The sequence below is a fragment of the Branchiostoma floridae genome, chromosome 7 (assembly GCF_000003815.2).
Source record: "Branchiostoma floridae strain S238N-H82 chromosome 7, Bfl_VNyyK, whole genome shotgun sequence".
Classification (NCBI taxonomy): domain Eukaryota; kingdom Metazoa; phylum Chordata; class Leptocardii; order Amphioxiformes; family Branchiostomatidae; genus Branchiostoma; species Branchiostoma floridae.
This window is the reverse complement of record NC_049985.1, coordinates 19067480-19088796: the sequence shown is the minus strand read 5'-3', so window position 1 is coordinate 19088796 and position 21317 is coordinate 19067480. Positions and strand designations below refer to the sequence as shown.

Sequence of the window (21317 nt, the reverse complement as noted above, 5' to 3'; positions counted from 1 at the left end):
TCACAGAAGGTCGATTTTAGTTTTAGTTGATTATATAGCCTTATTTGATTATTCCTAAGTTTGTTAACCAGCTGCACGTTCACTCTGTTACTTGATTCCTTGTTTATTTTCACGTCGTTATCATTATATTTTGACTATTTTTATTTTAACAGTGTTCGTTATTTTGTATGTGTGTCCTTATTTTTGTCATGTGTAAGAGGAGAAGACTCAGATAAGCAACTTTGCTTTTGGTCAAATCCTCGTTAAATAAATGTGAATTAAAAAAATAACATCAATATTAACGTAATTTCATGGTAAAAAGATAGTTGAATTTGTTTCCGAGGGTTGGGTCCCATGTATTCCCATTATTGCATATACCTGATTCTCGATATAAGATATGTTTCATTGTATTCACCTGTCTCCCCAGGGGCGAGATGGCTGGGGGTCCGGGGGCGAGATTCACAGTGAAACCGGATTCTTATATCTGCTTGTATTCTTATATGTGCCCCCCACCCGGACCCCCACCCCAATGCTGAAGGAAACTTCCCTACGGAACCGCTTCGGGCACGCACAGTGTGAAAAGAGGAGATTACTGGACAACAACCTGCCGGTTGATAATAACCTCCAAGGGGTTACTTAACGTCCGGGAACGTCCGTTTGATGTTTGTTTATCTGATCTCCAATCAGATGAAGGGTCGGGCTCGGCGGCATCTAGTATGATATACGTCTCTCTCGTAATCTGTGTTTTCTTAATTAAGCCAGTAGCAAAACCTACCGTACGTGCAATTTGTCCGTACCTTTTCTTGGCATGTACGGGGGGCATATACGCAGCCCGATGGCGGGACGGTACTTACCACTTACGGATCCCAAAAGATTGCCCACGTTTTGGCACGTAGACAGCACTTATTTGCACGTATGGCGGGTTGTGCCCTTAGCTTTAGCTCTTCGCTACACTGCTCGTAAACGGTCGTCGCCTTTCGAAACGACCGTCTCCTTTTCATGTATATCAGCATTTGCATAGGCTTTCAGATCGGTGTTTTTTCGAGGTGTATTTCATTAGGGGTTAGAATTAAAGTCTTTATAATACTCGGGGTTCAAGCCAAAGTGATGCACTTCTTTCAATGTACTTGTTGCCAGTCCTTCCAGTCCTAACTGACAGAAATGCCTCACTAACTGTGAATCCTAAAAAGTAAAAGCCAAGTACATTTCCGTAATAATTCGTCTGAAGTTTGAATAACACGATAATCTTTAAAATGTCCTCAGTTTGCTATCCTGCAATTTTTATACGGCGTATATGACCAGGTCCTAATACCCCTGTTATCTCATCCACGATCTTCGGGCGTATTGATGGAAGATCGGCCAAATTTAAGATCGACAGAGGGTTGCGCGTATGTCTCACCTGAAAACCGTCCTTGTCACAAATAAGCCATACTTTTTACCTTGTACAATTGTTGTGCAATAAAGTTATCATAAGCGAGGCACGGGCGATTGCCGCAGAATCGTCGTCCATTCGATTTTCACCAAATGTGACAGGGGTATAAATAGGAACAATACCGTAATTCGCATTGGGGCCATATCTTTGATTTGCACAATCAGCCAAAAGCGTTATGACCGCCACTTTTCTTATGATATCGCCAATGTCAGGCGTTATACAAAGATCTCTCCACACCTCTTATAAAAGCCTTCTCCGAAACTTCCTCCCATGTCCCGTCTGTTGCCTCTGATAAAATTGCCAAACAGGAAGGTGGGGAAACAGCTTCCTCTCACAGTCAGACCCGCAACGAGTTGGGCGGGAAACTGGGAGATACCATTGAATACCGGGGATTATTCTTTCAATAAGCATTTTAAAATCATTGACGGGTTTTGACTGTATAACTATTATCTTTTCATTATCAATATGATTTGTGAATCACATTAATTGACTTTATGAAAAAAAGAACGAATAGAAAATTTACATACGACAAGTTTAGAAAAAGATTTCAGATCTCGTTAGAAACCTACACAACCTTGGTTCAAACTGGACCCACCCAAGATATTTACAGATACTGTCACAAATTTAGATATGCAAATTCGGTTGGCGCGCCTTTGAGTGACACTTTGAGGCTATTTGTTTTCTTGACTCTCGTACAAAAGCATCAAATCTTACGAGGGCTTCATCATTCGCTTTGTTAGCCCTTGCAACTAAAACGATATATCAACTCTTCTGAACAAGGTAAGACCCATTATTTTTATTAATCAGCGAAATTGAAAATAAATACATTATAACATTTTAGTTTTCTTAAAGTTTTTTTACCGTATGCAGCGTTCTCAGCTGTCTTGATGGCTTGTTTTTTTTTTCTCTAAAAGCAGGTTTGCCTTCTAATTGACTATGACTAGTAATAAGAAAAAAAACTTTATTGAAATCATTCTATTCAAGCCTTGGATGTATTTTTTAATGTTATTTTCCGTTATGATTGATATCACGAGTATGAAAAAAAGTTCTTCCGGTCAGTTTTATGGGAAGGGAGGGGGGTTGTACCAATTTCATATTTAATTTCATGTCCGAAATACAGTGTCTTTCGATCTACATATATCTATTGACCATGGCAACAATGCTTGTATGTAATACCCCACTTGAACATATGACAACAATCAGGAGAGTGGTACCTTACAAAACCAAAGGTTACTCTGCAGTATTATAACTTGAGCTTACATCATACTTGATCTCTGAGCTGACTATGTTACCACAAGCGTCACGTATTTAATACCCCAGCATATACATGTTGTTGTTCGTCCATCGAGTCGACAAGGTCCGCTTTTGTCATCGTTGCAATCCATCCTTCAGGTAGTCACATGAATATATATATAAAGCATATATAAACTGTGCCTCGAGAGGATTTTGGGCATTCAGGTTAACTACGACGTTATCTTAAAACATTGAACGTCTGAAAGACGAGCATTTTATCTGAGAAATTCGTAATCTCGAAGCAGAACCCACGGTAGTATATGATATTATCAAACGCTGGCAGAGGAGTGAAGCCGGCCTAGGAGTGTGTTTGGCTACCGGGCAAATGGACACCTCTTGGATGACGACACTCCTTGGCCAGTTTTGTACTATCTTATGTCATCTGGGATCTGCCTGGAGATTAAGAAATACTGTCTCCGCTTTCAATGAAATAGAACTTTCCCAATCTTTTACGCAGCCATGTTTCCAAAACTCGCCATACTGTTGACCTTGCTGGCGTTGCCATGGAAACTGGCCGACGCCCAGTCCAACGCCTGTCCTAAAGGATGCTGGTGTACAGGTGAGAACGTCGAGTAGTGAGAAGGCTTATGCTTCAAAACACGCGTATGCAGAGAAATTCATATTTAGCGTTACCTGTCGCCATTTTGAATTGATCGTATGATTGACATCCGGTGCATGTCCATTTTCGGCCGTTTAAAAGTGACAGCACTTTCAACAATACTGTAAATCGTACAAAGCAGCTGTAAAATGAGTAATTATGTGCCGTAAATTCGGGAAAAATATCGCAAATCGGATATCAATGTTGCAAAAGTATATCAATGTGCAAGAACAAATATTTAAAAAAAATGGTGTTCTGCCTTTTGTTCAACCTTTCTGGCCTTTTCAAAATGAATTTTTTCGGGGGGGGGGGGTTCCTTTGTTTTTGCAGAATGTACTTCCTGCTCTCTTATCGTACATCTGGAACGCCGGATGTTATTAGAATGAAAGGCAGCCGAAATTTCTGTTATATGTGTGCGTATGTGTTGTGTGTGTGTGTGTTGTGTGTGTGTGTGCGCGCCCGTACATGTATGTGTGTGTGTGTGTGTGCGCATGTGTGTGTGTATGCGTGTGTATGTGTGTGTGTGTGTGTGCGTATGTGTGTGTGTATGCGTGTGTATGTGTGTGTGTGTGTGTGTGTATGTGTGTGTGTGTGTGTGTGTGTGTGCGTGTGTGCGTGTGCGTGCCGAGTTGTGGTAATCAACAGTTGTGGTAACTAACGGTGTCTGTTCTACGCCCCCTGCAGGCCGCACAGTGTATTGCAACCATCAGCACCTGACGGCCATCCCGACCAATATTCCTGACAACACCACTCAGCTGAACCTGCACGCGAACAACCTGTCCGTGGTCCCGCACGACGCCTTCGAGCAACACGACCAGGTAACGATGTTTGTGGTTCTGTTTCCTGTTTTGCATCTCCAGCATGGTAGTAGCAATATAAAAACTGTCCGTATAACGTCCAGCGTTTACTATCATTATAGGGATGGGTACCGGTAAAGAAAATTCAGGTCCAGGTTCAGTTCAGGTGCAGGTCCGGACTTGAGCCTAGACCTGATTCATTATGTAAAAACTAGTGAATGGACGATACTCAAAACAATGATTCATTTTGCTACACAGAAATCTGTTTTGTGTAGTATTCGACTCCCACTGGCGTTTTAAAAATCATACAAGGCTAACTACCTCTGTACGATTGACTGTAAAATTTGGTAAAAATGACTATAGAGTCTTCTCTGCTTTGCTTTTATTATTTGCCTAGACCGGTAACCCCGAAAACGTGTGAATTCCATTCGGTCCAACTTCCGGTCCGAATTTTTTTCAGGTCCTGTTTTTCTGGACCGGTCCATTGAGAAAAACCGGTTTTGTACTGGTGCACCATACCGGTACCCAGCCCTAGTACTAACCCTCAACTCTGTTTAACCTGTGCGCCAACGATGTATATGTGGTCCCGCACGGTACGGACTGCGACCATGTTACACGTGTATACCTGAATATTTCGTCTACGTTTTACTCACTGTCATCATGGGACCAGACATGTTGAAATAGCACAATAGCGCCCTGTAGCGACATTTACCAACGTAGGCACTTTTCATTTAGTTAAACCTGCACGCCAACAACTTATCTGATGTACAATTGGCTATTGTATAACCGACCGTCGATAAGGATCTATGAAAACCTTTACCTGTCAAATAACAGCTGAGTTCTGTATGACAAAACCACGCTCGACTGCCGCAAGAAAACCTCTGCTGGCTGTACTACGTATACGTACCACGAATATTTCCCTCGGCCAGTTTCTCTTCTTCTCGTGGTGTGGCTTGCCCGCTTGAATGTGGGAATATTGAATGGCTGGCAAGAGCAATGATTTGCCTCAATAGGGCAACCCCTCATTCCAAATTCGCCCAAAATTGCTTTAAAATTTCGTATGTTCTACAAGTGTAACACAATTCTCTCCCTTGAAGTATTTTGTAACCCCCAAGATGTGTTGGGGCAAATAATTGGCAGGATGTGTTGGGGCAAATAATTTGCAGTGGCAGAAATACGGCGCGACAAAGGACCCTTATAGTTAAATCTGGATGTGCCCACGTATACCTTATGTGTACCTTGTACAATGTAGTGCTATATACGATGTAGCAGACTTCTGCAGTAGACTATTAGAAAACTATACTACTATGTGTAGTAGTACAGTTGCAATGAAAACTGTAGCGTGGGTCTAATCTCCCCCTCCCCTTTTCCTCCAGCTCAGCCTGGTGTATCTTCATTCCAACAACATCGTAGCTATCGAGGACGGGGCGTTCTCCGGACTGACCAACCTGATGTACCTGTACCTGTCCGAGAACAAGCTCACACAGCTCACGGCGGGGACGTTTGGAGGTGAGCAAACCTAAATAGTGATCTTTTTTTTTCTATTTTGCTTTTGGACAGACGAGGACAATGTGGCACTGCACTCAAGTTTTGCAACTTATATTAACAGTGCCGCATACATGTACACGGTACAGACAGAAGGTAAATGTAGTCTTCTACCTCCCCGACCGAAGTCAGGTACACATTTTTACACCTCTACAAGTTACACCACCCCGACACCACAAGCAGTGATTTTGTACACCACTAAATTTTATACGCAGTGATACACTACTTCATTTTATACTTAGTGATTTCATACACAGATTACTTTATCTTCGTATAAGCCCATTCACAGTTTGAATGCTCACGCACTTTGACACCTAGACATGCGCATTTCAACTTGCAATTGGAACTGCGAATATTGTTTATTTGTTTTGTATGCGGAATTTTTCGAAAAGAATACATTCTGGATTGGACTTTTGGATATGGTTTTTAGTTTATCTATTCATAAACATGGCGTGAAGCCGGAGTTAGCTACGTCTGCGTGGCGCGTTGGATGCACCCGATCCCTCGATCCCGGACGTTAAGGAACGCGCAGTCCGATCAGTTCTTGGATGGGTCAGAACAACAGCCTCACGAAGCATTCAACGATATCGTCTTCCGGGAGGGACGTAAAACGGGGGTCCCGTGCTCAAGGAGGCGTCTAGACCACGGTCAATCGAATCATTCAATCAGTCTCACACTTTGGCTGCAAATTTACCTAAAATTATGTCAAAGCCACTTTCAATATACTTCTACCGATTTTTGTTGATCGCCAGATAGGTCACCTAATTCCAAAATCCTTGGAGGATCGAGTGAAAAATCAATTTAAAGGAGGCTCGGTGACATACTAATAGCCATGTACCTATTGAGAGAACATATGCTGTATCCCGGCTCAAAATGCCATTTGGAGTTCGCAGACTCGCATTTTCGAGATATGTATCTGCCGTTTGACTCTGGCAACATTCGCCGCTTCTATTGCCGAATGAAGAATTCAAACAATGCCAAACAATAAAACTAATACCAAACGATTCGAAAGCTATAAAAATCCGTCAGAAACGTTATTGCAGTTACTGGAATCGATATATGTTTCTAATTTCTATGTATAAAATCTATAAATAACAGTTCGATAATATGTGAGGATAAAAAAGACACCGTATGACAAAGGGAAAGAACGAAACACAAAGTCAGTCCATATTTCGAAGTGCGCATGTGAAGTGTGATGCATTATGGATGAATTTAAAAGTTGAAGGGACCAGGCATATAAATATAAAATTTAGAATTTGACCTTTTCCAACAAAGTGAATAGGCCTATATCATAGTTTAATCATGAAGATTTAAGTTACATAGGGTTTCTTTATTTTTGTTTAGGTCTCAACAACCTTGTTTACCTGTTCCTTGATAACAACTTTATCGGGAACATGGAGGGTGGGACGTTCAGTATCCTGACGAACCTGGTGTTCCTGCACCTTCGCTACAACAACCTGACGGCGCTGCACAACGACACGTTCAAGGGACCCTCCCGCCTCAACTCGCTCTACCTCAGGTATGCTCCATCCTCCCATGCAGGGACATCCAATAGCGAAACCGCCTGGCAGGATGTACCCTGCTTTCTCAACCGTCACAAATAGTCCCTGTGGACGTTAACGCCCCCACCCCAAACCAGCTGTCAGCCAATCAGAGAAATGGCCTTTCAGTTTTCAAAACGGGTCTTGCATTTATAAGGGTAAGCTCATTAATATTTATAAGCAGGGTAGTCATGAACTAAGGGTGAAGGTTGAGAAAGCAGGGTACATCCAGACAGGTGGTTTCGCCGTTGGATGTCTCTGCGTAGGAGGTTGGTAGGCTCAGACGAATGCGAAAGCAAACATATTCTGCATTTAAATAAGCTTTCCTTATGGTCGCCACGATATGTAAGGGTGATGAAATTTTACTGTAATCAAAACTTTGTTCCTTTTTTATTTAACTGTCAACCACATACTTGATTTATTGATTCATACCACCAAATGTTGAGGCCTAGAAACGATGTCAACTTTTCATTATGTCAGCTCATGTACGTCATATTATACTCTCCAACCAGAGCCACGGTGCGTAATGTATCGTATCAACCTTACCGGTGCCCGTTTGACTCCCTTAGCCGGCTAAGCCAGCTTTTATACTATCTTGGCTCCATAGGATCTGCTTGGAGATTAGTCATATTACAGTACAGTACTAAACTGAGTTGATTGTTACAGATACACATAAAGCATGTAAACCAGGGCTTACATTTTGAAAATTCACGATGTTGAAATAAAACATGCAAGGGCAGTTTTTGAAACGTACAAGAACTCAGACAATCAGCAGCAGGCAATGTTTCTGAGGTATCTTAAAGCTCTAATGATGAAATAGTTTTATTTTTATCAGTCCTTTATAGTAGTAACTCGTGCTGCACAGACCTGCGTCTTTGACTGTACCGCATCACCCTCTCATAAGTTGTCTTTCAGACTAAGGTCCTACTAAAAAGGGTCTGTGGGTAAGAATTTCTCTAGTTTTGTATGTTCTTTTATGTGTTTCGATTAAAGGGATGGAACGTATTATGTAATTTAGCAACTTTGGACTGAAATGAATCAGACACTAATAGTTTCAATACTTTATCATGATCATAATACAGATAGTGTATAGTATACCAATCAACTAAACAAAAAAGTACAATGTTACCTACACATCGTTCAAACGTAATCCATTAACAGCAGAAGATAAAGGATATGTGTTTTAAATTTGATCACTTGGATGCCAGATGAAAAATGTTATGATTATTCATTCATTTATTCCACTTCAGCGGCAACTGTATCTCGTCCATTGCTCCCGGTGCCTTTACTGGCCTCCAGGCCCTCCGCTATCTCTACTTGGACAACAACTGTCTCACGGAGCTACCTAAGGCGTCTTTCGAGATCTTGTCGGGGCTGTACCGCCTTGAGCTGTCCTCCAACCCGATCTTAACCCTCCCAGACGAGAGCTTTAAGAACATGAACCTTCTCAAGTATCTCCTGATGGAAGACATGGCACTGTCTAAGATAGAGAACAAGGCGTTTGTCGGTCTGAACGATCTGAAATACGTCTTTCTTCAAAACAACAATCTAGTCACGCTGGATCCGGAAGTCTTCAGGCCGCTGAAAAGGGTTCAAGAGTTGGAGCTGAATAATAACCAGGTGAGAACAATAGTAAGGTAAGAAGGTGAAAACAATGAGCTAAGCGAGTTGAGAACATTGACAATAATCCAAAATAATTATAGGCTAGGCACAGCCCAAATTTTTCTTTATTTGAACGGCACAGTTGTAACAACTCTGAATCCTTATTGCAAACTCAGGCCGAAGGCTAATTGCAAAAATACATGAAAGTACAATGATGATAATGATACTGAATGGTATACGATAACAAAGTAGACATTAAGTAAAATAGCGGTAATCAACTAGTGATACTTCTGATCTAAAATAAATGCTATCGGGTATGATTTCTTTACTGTAAGCAGTGGAGGATGAAATTCCCGAAATTTTGGGAGACATCACTGATAGGGTGGTGATAACAGGAAGACAGTTTTTGTAGTTCGGTACGATGTGCAAAGCTGGGAAAAATTTTGTTGACTAGCTTAAATATTTTTGTCTCCTTCGATACTGTAGTGTGAACAATGGCAAATAAAGTGCATTTCAGCTTCCACTGCTTTTCCTGTACTATACAATGGGCAATGCACCTCTTCGCTGCAGTTGGAGGACTTACCGCCAGAGGGCCTTGCGATGATGCGTGACCTAACGGTTCTGGACGTGTTCAACAACAGTCTGCAGACACTTGACAGTAGCGTGTTCCCCTCGCTACGGTACTTACACACGCTCAACCTGGACAAAAATCCTTGGAATTGTACCTGTCAGCTTAGGCACTTTAGGTACGCCTACACGATTATACAGAAAGCAGTGATAAAGCTACTTTTTTTTAAATATCAAGGACATTATATCAGTCTTACTGCCCCTTATATATAATGACCACCGGCTACGGAACTGACGAGACCTGACCAAATATCTGAAGATCCATCCATGTTTTGAAATGTATTTAACAGTTTTGAAGATGACATTGACGTCTCAGAGCTAGCTCTAGTAGCTGCAGTTGGTTCTTTTTGTACGGTGGCCTACGGATACAAATGTCATTCTACGCAAACTTTTATTAGGTTGCATGGTGTCTTGTATTGCTTTTGGCTTTTCTTTGCGTATTTTGATATTGACGTTGTTTAGAAGAGATACTGCAAGTACCAGTTACATTTCTTGCAATCTCAGACAAACAGAATTTATAAAAAGAGATAACTAAGTTAAAGAACCTTTTAAAGTTTTTAAAAAAATCTATCCTTTACAGACAGTTCCTTGAAAATACATACGTCCGCGCATACCTGGAGTGCGCCTCACCTGCCGATCTAGCAGACCGGGAGTTGAAGACGGTTACCGACGATGAGCTTGGCTGCCCGAAGTCTTCCTCCACTCCAGCGGCTACCACCAGTACTGCAGCCTCAACTAACCCCCAGACACCTCGCGTGACCCAGGCACCTCTCACAACCAAGGAACGGTTTGTTACAGGCGCCGTGACAAAAATGAAACCGCCACCAAAGAAGACAGTATCCCCTCCACGTACACCGGAGAGGACGACAGGGCCTTCCCGGAGACCCGCGGATGCGGACCCGCCTGGGGATCTCCCGGTGCCCGTTACTCCTCCGCATAGCGACTGCTTCATGTACACGCTCTTCCCCAGCGTGGCTAACATCAGCTCCAGAAGCATCACTCTACAGTGGGTCTCCACCTTTCCTAACCCGGACAGGTTAGTAATAGCACACTGGCCATTTATGTAAATGAGACACATTAATGCAAATTTTACCCGCACGATCATCCTGCAATGCGTCTCCACCTTCCCAAACCCGGACAGGTTAGTTATTTTTATTTATTTATTTATCTATTAAAACTTCACAGATCAGATACAATCTGAGGGGAGCCGGCAACAGAAATCTAGTTACTCTACGAGGCCGACTAGTTATAGCACAACACACCTACCAAAAAATGAAAATGAATAAAATTGCCAAAATGGAAATCAAATGTCCAAATCAATATTTTCTCTTCTTCTTCTTCTTTCTTCTTTATTCATTAAAATCAACATTACAGAGTTCATTCTTAGCAGAAGCAGCTCTGAATGCCGTTGATTTTACAATGTTAGTAAATTCTTACAACAAATAGACACAAGTACGCTTGAAATACACAGTACAAAGACAAATAAAAAAGACTTAGGCATCAGTCAGTGATTTGTTGTACAGTCTGATTGTATAGTGTAGGAATGAGTTGCGCAGTCTGGAGGTCCTTGCTTTCGGGACAGAGATGCTGCATGAGCTTCGAAGTGATCTCCCAGTGACCTCTGACCTGACCGTCAGGCACATGACAGGCACATATTCTGCAGTATTTCAAGTTGTAGTGACAAAACTACCACTGAATATGGCCTACCTATACTTGAGCATAATACAAAGGGGACAGACTAGCCTCATTTTGGTGCAATGGCCTCGGGAATTCCAAGATGGCCGCCGTATCTGGAATGACACTTATTGATTAACACTTAGTGCTTGATTTCTACGCACGTTTTACATAAGGTACAAGTAGAGAGCTGGGAACTAGGGATAAACTTGCATCTAATAAATGTACATTTATTTGGATGTGATAACTCGATCAACCTGACATACAAGTACATAGCTACGAGCCTCATGTTTTCAGGTTCCATATTCAGTACAAGCCGTTCGGTCCCAGATACAAGTGGCGGTCGCTGGACGTGAAGCCGGATGTCAGTCAGTTCGTGATGACCACGCTAAAGCCGGACACAATGTACATCTTCTGCGTGGAGGTTGGTACTAAATGCAGAAATGTTCGCGGTGGTTTTACATTTTTTTACATTTTTTTTTTATTATAGTATGAGACTTCAGACTACCGCGAACTGAAAACCACCACGAACACTCCATTTCCCCCTACTGCGAAAGTAAATCCCCGCGAACTTAAATGCATTTACATTATGCCTCGAATGTAATAGATATTTTATGACATTTCATGTACGACATTTAAAGTTAAATGAATGCATATATAGCCTGGTATCCAGACGTATTAAAGCCCCTGGGTCTCTTCTGTCCTTCTGTAGTACAGAAGTGACTCGGGAGCTATAATAATAATACGGCTGGATACCAGGCTATTACATGTATGAACCGCGTCTATGCTACATATGCAAAATCAAACCTTTCAACCAGGAAATGAGCCTATCGGGGATTTTATTGTCCTTTTGCGGTCTTTCTAAAATTGGCCGACAACCTTATGGACGCGACGTAAGCAATAGGCCAAGGGTGCCAGGAAGTCGATACCGCACACCGCCTCTGTTAATTATAACAAAAAAAAATAGCTTTTGTGTTTTACTCTACGTAACCACAGCACGCAACGGTTTATAAGCTCGTTCTATCCATTCATTCATTCATTCATTCATTTATTCACTCATATACTTTTATCAGCTGTACATTCACTTATTAATCCATTTCCTCCTTTATCAATTCATTTTATTATCCTTCTAATCTTTCCTTCATTCGTTCCGTCATGAAGGTATCCCTGTACGGACTGCGTTGTTCGCACATCCAGCGCAGCCAGTGCGTGGAGGACGCCACACGTCCCGCGCAGCCGAGCCAACCGGCGGCGACGCGCGGCGGAGGGGGCAGCGACCTGGCGCCGATCCTGATCGGGGTGGCGGTGGCCATGGTCGTCTTTACTGGCTGCACTGTCATCGGAATCTTCTGGATCCGCCGACGGCAGAACCAGTTTAGGAGACGCAAGTTTGAGGATACAGTGTCGTCCGCAGGTACTGGAACCGTGTTTAATAAGTCACCTGCTGGGTCAAATTTATCTAGAAAGTAACAGTAACGGCAAAGGATGACTAGGTAGACAGGTAATAGCAGCTGTAGTAAGGGCCCTGTTGCCGCAGCAGTCATCGTAGTAGAAGTAGCGGAAGCAGCAACAGCCATAGTATATAGTGTAGTGCAAAAACTGTCTCTGCTAGATGCAGTACATTCAGTAGTAGTGGAAGTAGAAGTAGAGGTAGTAGTAGTTGTGGGTGTAGTAATGTAATGCAGTACTATTAGTCGCACTACTAATAGTAGTAGTCCTTTTTGTATTAATTGTGTATAATAGCAGTTGAATTGCTAGACGTAGAAACGGTAGAAGTAGTGCTGTAGTGTCATCAACAGCAGCATTACAGTTAATTAGTATTAGCATTTATAAATACCAATACTAACACTAGTAGATGGAAGTAGATACAGTAAAAGTAACGTATGTTACAGCACTGGAACTAAATGTGATGGGAGAAGTACGCTCATGCGTCATATGAGCAACATAGTCGGCCACGTGGCGCAATGGACTAGCGCACCGGACTTCTAGTGGGCTCAGTTATTCGGAGGTTGTGGGTTCGAGTCCCACCGTGGTCGTCGATTTTTTTTGACACGGCACAGTACAGTTCAATGACCGTCAATGGCCAAATGATTTGGCTTGCAGACATGGGATCAAATAACGGTTAATTGGTTCAATTAAAGACGTTCCTTGCTGCACGTTGTGAATTACAGAGGACATTCATCAACCTACCTAGGTGCAAAACCGACACCAGATTTTGGCGGTGGGGGGTGGGGTGGTGGAAGGTAGACAGGTTTTTAGGGGTCATCAGTTGTGAAAGGAGAGGGATCGGCCCTTTTGTTTCTAGTTACTATAAATTATATAATGAGTCACTCCTAAACTTCTTTTCAGGTAGCGACACCTGTTCCCATGGAAGCTACAACGTGACCTGTGACCCCGTGAACTGTGACCCGGCCGACACGCCTCGGCCGTCTGGCTGCAGTTCCGTGCGCGACAGCATGGTGGAGTCTGAGATCGGCACCTCCCCGACGGACAAGGACCAGCTCATCTCCGATGATGACGAAGAGCCGAAGAAGATGCAAGATGAGATCCAACCGTATTTCCTTCCCAGGACAAGCTCCGCTCCTATAGCCGACACTTTTGTTTGAGCTAACTGTGACTTTTTTTTAATTTTGCTTTAAGACAGAAGAGAAAAATGTAGCACTGTACTCAAGTTGGAAATTTTATCAGTGGCACATACACCGGGATCAGGCAGAAAATAGAGGTAGCCCAATGGTCTTTTCAGGCCGTAAGGGCAGTAGGTTGTTATTCACGGGTTGTCGGGCAAGGTATTGGAAGGACACTTGACTTGATTGTAAGGATGACATCCTAGCGCTTATCAAGTTTGCTCCACTTTAACATGAATTGAGGCCATAATGTGAATCGTTACATAGCTCCAAAAAAATATTTTTCAATCCTTGAGCTAAGGCTTTCAAAGTCAGATTAGAAGATGTTTGGTATATGCTTTTCTGTGTGTTCAGTCATTTTTTTATCGTTCCTGATTACGTAGATTTTTTAATGAAGCCAATTTTTTTTTCTTTTGACTATGCACCAGTTGGGGGTACCTGAATGATTTTCTTCATGTAATCAAGTAAGTTATATGTGAATCTTACTGACTCATCTCTTTTGGCTCATTTATTTACGATATCAGCTGTTGTTTGTCCCAAGTATGGCTTATTTCTATTGTTATAGGCAGATAAATGCGGATATTCATTTTCTGTTAGGAATTAAGCTTTTGAAAAACCATGTGAATAATAGGTTATGGTTTCAGTTGCTTGAAAGGTTAAGTCGTCAAAAAACCTGATGGTCTTAATTGTATTTAGCACGTGTCAATGACAATGTTGCATAACTTTTTTTTATATTTGGAGAAAATGTTTGGCAGTGTAATCTTATACCTAATATTAATAATAAACATGACTTGTGTGCAAAAAAAAATATTTGGCGCGTTTTTATTCATATTGACAGGTAGCTTTGTAAAAACAATTACAATCATATCTAATAATTTGAAGTTACTTGATACTGATAGATTGGATGCAAAGTAGCTGGAAAATATCTCATGTAATATCTATCCATATACGTAGCACATTCTATGACATAGTATCTATTTTTTACAGTTCCCCTTTCTTCCGGACGCCATGACACCATACTGTTAAGCGACCTAACCATGTAAAGAAATGGTAGGGAAATTTACTGTCTACATTGTCATCATACATTTTGGCTACGTGCTTAATATGATCCATGTTGAAAATGTATGATTTGAAACATAACATAACAAAACATTCCAAACTTACACAACACACACGAAAAAATACAAATCAAAGTAAAAACTACAAAAAACTAAAATGGATGACATCTAGAATAACAAAGTAAGAAGTATCCAAATGTAAACAATTATACTTAATTGATTGATCTTATTATCGTCACAACAAACTATTTTCAACTAAAGAGTATGACATACTTACGTATGACATAGATCATAAATGTCAGCTACGTGTGACGCGGAATAGGGCTGTCATCCAGCATGACTACCAACTTCATGGATACGCTTTAGCAACAGTTGCGTGAAGTACCTAGGTGTCACTATTATAAAAGACCTTACTTGGAAAGAGCACAATTAACAACTTGTGCAATAAAGCCAATAAGACCTTTGGCTTCTTGAGGCAAAATCGAAAGATCAGTTCCAGGCGCATCAAAGAAATGGCATACAAAGCGTGCGTACGACCCAAACTCTAATACGCAGCAACTGTATGGGATCCTCACACACAACTAGAAGTCTATAGACTTGAAGCGGTTTAGAGCGAAGCAGCACGCTTTGTGATGAGGCACTACCCACGCACCAAGACATCTAAAGAGCATCTAAAGTGACCGAGTCTCCATGCTAGAAGAAAAACTGCATAATATGGTCTCCACAGATAGCTTCAAGGGCAAACTACGGCCCGCCCCACCCCGAGCGAGACGCTCTCACGACCAGCAGTTTGTACAACCCAACGGTGGGACACTATACCGCAAGTCTTACTTCCTATACCACGTACAGTCAGAGGCTGGAACTTGTTAACTAAAGTGACTGTTAAAGGCACCACCATTGATATTTTTGTGTCAATGGCCTTCGAACTCATCTGAAACATAGACCTGGGCTGGTGACCTCACCCTTTTCATTTACAAGTGAGAGAATTATTAGCTGGTTGATAGCGGTCACTTCCAAAGGAAGAGGAATAGGCAACAGCGTTGACACTGTATTCAAGACGTTTGAATTCTAAAGCTTTATCTGCTGCAGCTGCAAAAACTAACGACTTGGTGACTTTTGAACAAACATGTCTGTTTTTTTAAGTGCAGAGCAAGAGTTATGTCATAACTCTTGCTCATCTAATGTTTTGTACCAGCATTATCTTTCGAGTCTCTTTTGTAGAGATTATCCCATCTGTTTAAAACGTATGAATATAATGCTATATACTGACTTGAAATCCATTACATGTATACATTTTAAAGGTGATTAAGCTTGAATAAGCTAAAGGTATCAGATTATTGCTATACACTTAACAAAGAGTATGGCATATTTTATAAAGTTTACCGAAGACTCCCATTTCACGACAGGCTACAGCGCTCTTTCACCCCAGCAGACTTCTGCAGGATAAGAGAAAAAAAATTCATGTACGTATTTATTCATTTATTTATGTTTTCTTTCAAAACAGGGTAGGCGTACATTTAAACAGGGTACATTTTCGATTTCTACTTATTTTGCTAGGTGGGATACATTGACAAATTGAATAGAACTCTTTTCGCAATAGAGCAATGTCGCTGTAATCTGCCGAACTTTACTGTGATCTCACGGATGGGTGTCTATTGCATTATAATAAATAAATGTTAGCTAAAGGGGCACTGGATGCAGATACATTTTGGTTTTTGGCATCCGTCTGTCACGGAAGACAATGGTAGGCAGACAGGGTGCGTTTAATAGGCGACCCGTCTGCCTGGCCTGCACTTGGATTTTTAATGTGAAGGAGGGTGCGTGTGCACTTCCTTCTCCAACCTCTCGTCCACTGGCGCACTAAGTCCTACATGGACAACTGTTTGCAACGTGTAATACGGCACCGGCAGATGTAGGTTTTGTTATTCTAAGTTTCCGTTTCCTATGAGGACTTCCGACGAAGGATGCAAGGGTTCCTCCTACCCCTGACTCGTGTGTCATGGCGGATGCGTCATGTCCGAACCTACCCCTATGGCCTGTCCCTGCCACAAAGGCCTGTCAGTGCAACTAGCCGCAGCTAGGTACTCATTTACACCTGATTTAAGTGAGTAAAGTTGTGTAAAGTGCCTTTACCAAGGGCACAAGATCGGTGACACGGCAGTCGGATTCGAATTTAGGACCTCTTGGGCCTGAGACCAACGCGCTGTCGATTGCGCCGCGCCACGCGATCACACTGGCAGATACGAGGAGGCATGATATTATATAAAGACTGCATATTATTAACCTGATATCCCCATGACTCCAACACAATTAATGCTAGCATAAGGCCCTCATCTAGACTATGTATATCGCATGATAATATCGTTTATCGTTAATTTTACTGAATTGTGGTCTTGCTGGTTTCATAATAGATCAAAGACAGCAATTAGAATACCTTCAAAAACTTTTTCGTCCCCCGGTTTCTTGCGACATCCACTGCATTCTTCCCATCCTAAACAGGTGAAATATCAATTAGTCAATCAATCGATCTTTCTACCTTTTCATATAGTAAGGTTCTTTTAGCACAACCAGAAAATAACTTACTTCCGACGTTTCGGTGTCTGTCAGACACCATCATCAGGGTGGAATGACGGGAACTACTTCTTGCTGCTACTTATAGCCGATGTAGGTGGCGTTGCAGCAGCAAGAATGCCATCCCAGACGTGGCTCAGCTTGTATCCCCCCTCGTCTCTGTTCATGACTGGCACTGATTTTCTGATCCGAACTGCTTCTTTAATCCATCGAGTTCTTCTGTTTTCCTCTCTGTCAATGACTCTTGCCCCCTCCCAGTCTATTACGCAATTGTTTCTATGAATATGGTCTGTGACTGCCGATTTGTTCTCTGTTTGTTCTGCTGCCTTCTTCTGAGATCCTGTGTATGCACTGCCTTTGATGTTTTGTGCCTCCTTTTTGTGTTCTTCAAGTCTGGTGTTGAAAGTCCTGCCCGTCTCTCCAATGTACACCTTGTCACAACTTTTGCACGGAATCTTGTAGACACAGTCTGTTTTAGAGGAGTCTTCCAGTCTGTCCTTGGGATGCACCAACAAGTTTCTGAGCGTGGTCTTGGGCTTAACTGCCGTGGCAATGGCATGTTTTCTGAAGATCCTTTCAAGTGTCTCTGTAATGCCTTTGACATAAGGTATGATGATCATGCCCTTAGACTTCTGTTCTTCTTTCTTCTTTTCTTTCTTGGGTTTAGGTTTGTTGGACTGATGTTGCACTCTTTTGAAAGTCCAGTCTGGGTAACCACAGAGTGACAGGGCTTGTTTGATGTGTTTGACCTCTTGTTGTCTGTCTGTTTCCTCTGTGACCACTGTTTTGCTCCTGTCCATCAGCGTTCTGATTACTCCTAGTTTCTGGTGGAGCGGATGATGGGAATTGAAATCTAGATACTGGTCTGTGTGGGTCTTTTTTCTGTAGACCAAAAGTTTCACCGTGCCGTCTTCTCTCCTCACTAGTAAGGTGTCCAGAAAGGGTAGAGTGCCCTGATCTTCTTTCTCATGGGTGAACTTGATACTACCCGTGGGGTCTATGGAGTTTAAGTGGTCGGTAAGTTCATGTTGTGTCAGTAGTATAGTAGCGACACGCTGAGTCCCATTATTCAGGCGCAAGCAGGCGCAGGTCAAAGGTCATCGCCTGCTGATATAATGTATTCAGGCGCAGGTCAGAGGTCAGATATGATATATTCAGGCGCAGGTCAGAGGTCAGATATGATGTATTCAGGCGCAGGTCAGAGATCACATATGATTTATTCAGGAGCAGGTCAGGGTCAGATATCATATATTCAGGCGGAGCAAGGTAACTATGACAACCCCAGCCCACCCCAAATGAACCTCCCCCTCTCCAATCGTGAATGACATGCCCTTATTTGGCCTGGTTCTAAGTCACTATCGTATAAAATAAAGATGACAATGACCGTTTGATTTTTTACCGTTCTTTTATTCTGTACTTTCAAAAGACAGCATCCAACGTGAACTTCCGTTGTTCAGAGGAGGACATCACCCCCATCTTCTGATACTCTCCCACCTTTTTCTCAAAGAAGTTGGTCTTTCCCTCCAGAGAAATGTTCTCCATGAAGTCAAAGGGGTTCTCGCTGTTGTAAAGCTTACTGCACATGAGTTCGCCCAGCAGCCTATCTGCGACAAACTCGATGTACTGTTTCATCAGGTCTTGATTCATCCCAATCAGCTTCACAGGAAGAGCTTCCGTCAGGAACTCTTGCTCAATCTTAACAGCATCGTCGATAATCTGGTGAATGCGCTCTTGACTAGGCTTATTGATCAGATAGCTGACCATAAGACAGGCAAAGTCGGTGTGCAGACCCTCGTCTCTACTGATCAGCTCATTAGAGAAAGTTAGCCCCGGCATGAGTCCTCTTTTCCTCAACCAGAATATTGCTGCGAAGGCCCCGGAGAAAAATATCCCTTCCACAGCGGCAAAGGCAACCACACGATCCCCAAAAGTGCTTTTCTCGTCTCCGGTCCACTTTAGGGCCCAGTCAGCCTTCTTCTTTACACAAGGTATGGTCTCAATGGCACTGAACAGATGCTCTCTCTCATGCGGATCCTTCACGTAGGTGTCGATTAAGAGACTGTACATTTCAGAATGGAGTACATGCAGTAACTCATTGCTTTGGAGTAGCTATACGTGTTGCTCCGGAGTAAAAAAAACTGCTCCGGAGTAAAATAAACTGCTCCGGAGTAAAATAAACTGCTCCGGAGTAAAATAAAACTGCTCCTGAGTATGCTCCGGAGTAAATGAGTAAGTATATTTGTTATAGGTAAGCATATTTGTCATGTACCTACGAACATATGCCATCTATATGTACATGCAGGAAATCATTGCTTTGGAGTAGCTATACGTGTTGCTCCGGAATAAAATAAACTGCTCCGGAGTAAATGAGTAAGTATTTTTGTTGTAAGTAACTATATTTATCATGTACGTACGAACATATACCATCTATATGTACATGAAGTGAAACATTGCTTTGGAGTAGCTATACGTGTTGCTCCGGAGTAAAATAAAACTGCTCCGGAGTAAAATAAACTGCTCCGGAGTAAAATAAAACTGCTCCGGAGTAAAATAAAACTGCTCCGGAGTAAAATAAAACTGCTCCGGAGTAAAATAAAACTGCTCCGGAGTAAATGAGTAAGTATTTTTGTTGTAAGTAACTATATTTATCATGTACGTACGAACATATACCATCTATATGTACATGAAGTGAAACATTGCTTTGGAGTAGCTATACGTGTTGCTCCGGAGTAAAATAAAACTGCTCCGGAGTAAAATAAACTGCTCCGGAGTAAGATAAAACTGCTCCGGAGTATAATAAAACTGCTCCGGAGTAAAATAAAACTGCTCCGGAGTAAAATAAAACTGCTCCGGAGTAAAATAAAACTGCTCCGGAGTAAAATAAAACTGCTCCGGAGTAAATGAGTAAGTATATTTGTTATAGGTAAGCATATTTGTCATGTACGTACGAACATATGCCATCTATTTGTACATGCAGGAAATCATTGCTTTGGAGTAGCCTTGTACGTGTCTGTTATGTAGGCATATATCAACACAACACAAAAGACACTTGTGTACGGTGATCCTGTTTCTTAACACTTTACTATCACTTGACGGCGATCAAAATTGTATTAAGGAATTCATAAACAATGCACATGTCGTCTTATATGTCAGAAATAGTATCACATTAGGAAAGAAAAAATGTACTGCAAGCGATATGGCGACCTCACATTACTTCAGGACGAGGTAACCATATTTTTTCATCAATGTCTGTTCTGGGACCCAGTTCTTGCTGTGTACAATCTCATTACTGTAACGAGGCAACGCAGCGAACTCTATCAGATAAAACTTTTTGCCAGCGCGCCTCGTCTGTTTGATGACACGTTGAGGAACATCGCCTGGCTGGTGAGGTAGTGCGATGGACCAGTCTCGATAGAGTGTCCACTCCTCCTCGTCACCGCTGTGGTAGCCGCTGTCGTAGCCGGTACGTTCACTTTCATAAGATGATACCGTCCCGGAGGACACATCTGTCCCTGTATCACTCTCGGAACCACTTTGGTTGCTGTCGGTTTCTGATGTGGAGTCTCCCTGCTCGGAGCCCATCACAGATTCGGCGTCTGAGACGCTTTCTTCATCTTGTGACGCCGTCGAATCCCCATCTTCGGAACCAACCGTGTCCGTGTCGTGTTCAGATGACACGTCGGAGTCGTCAAAAACATCGCGCTCTCGGTAAGAGCCCGTCTCGGCATCAACGACGACTTCTCCCGAGGCAACACCTGACTTGTCTCGGTGTTTTCTTTCCAGATGACGCTCGAGGTTGAACGCACGATCAAATTCCCGATCACAAATTTCGCAGACGTGAGGCATACTTTTTGTTCGGTGGACAGAAGGGAAATGATAAGATATTAATGTGCACACATGTATTTGTCGCACATGAAAGTTTTTAAGGGATCGTACGTTTATCTCGTATACATCATGCATCTACGTATGCCGTACT

At 42.3% G+C, this 21317-nt stretch overlaps 2 protein-coding genes and 1 non-coding gene across 3 annotated transcripts; 2 read left to right on the top strand and 1 right to left on the bottom strand.

Moving 5' to 3' along the window:
• The first annotated feature begins 2102 nt into the window (after positions 1-2102).
• On the top strand, positions 2103-14463 carry LOC118418860 (leucine-rich repeat-containing protein 70-like). Its single transcript, XM_035824953.1, has 11 exons — positions 2103-2191; positions 3162-3263; positions 3987-4120; positions 5476-5608; positions 6989-7163; positions 8436-8805; positions 9358-9533; positions 9995-10450; positions 11386-11512; positions 12250-12502; positions 13438-14463. The coding sequence occupies exons 2-11, from the start codon at positions 3164-3166 to the stop codon at positions 13692-13694; spliced, it is 2181 nt and encodes a 726-aa protein (XP_035680846.1). The 5' UTR covers positions 2103-2191; positions 3162-3163; the 3' UTR covers positions 13695-14463.
• Positions 13039-13124, top strand: Trnar-ucu. The gene is given in 2 exon segments: positions 13039-13076; positions 13089-13124. It is a non-coding gene; the product is annotated as a tRNA-Arg (tRNA).
• Positions 14464-18760: 4297 nt separating the features above from the next.
• LOC118420137 (ribonucleoside-diphosphate reductase small chain-like) lies at positions 18761-20923 on the bottom strand. Its single transcript, XM_035826844.1, has 2 exons — positions 20831-20923; positions 18761-19450 (listed from the first exon to the last, which is right to left on the bottom strand). Exons 1-2 carry the CDS (start codon positions 20921-20923, stop codon positions 18761-18763), a joined length of 783 nt encoding a protein of 260 aa, XP_035682737.1.
• Between the last annotated feature and the right edge of the window lie 394 nt (positions 20924-21317).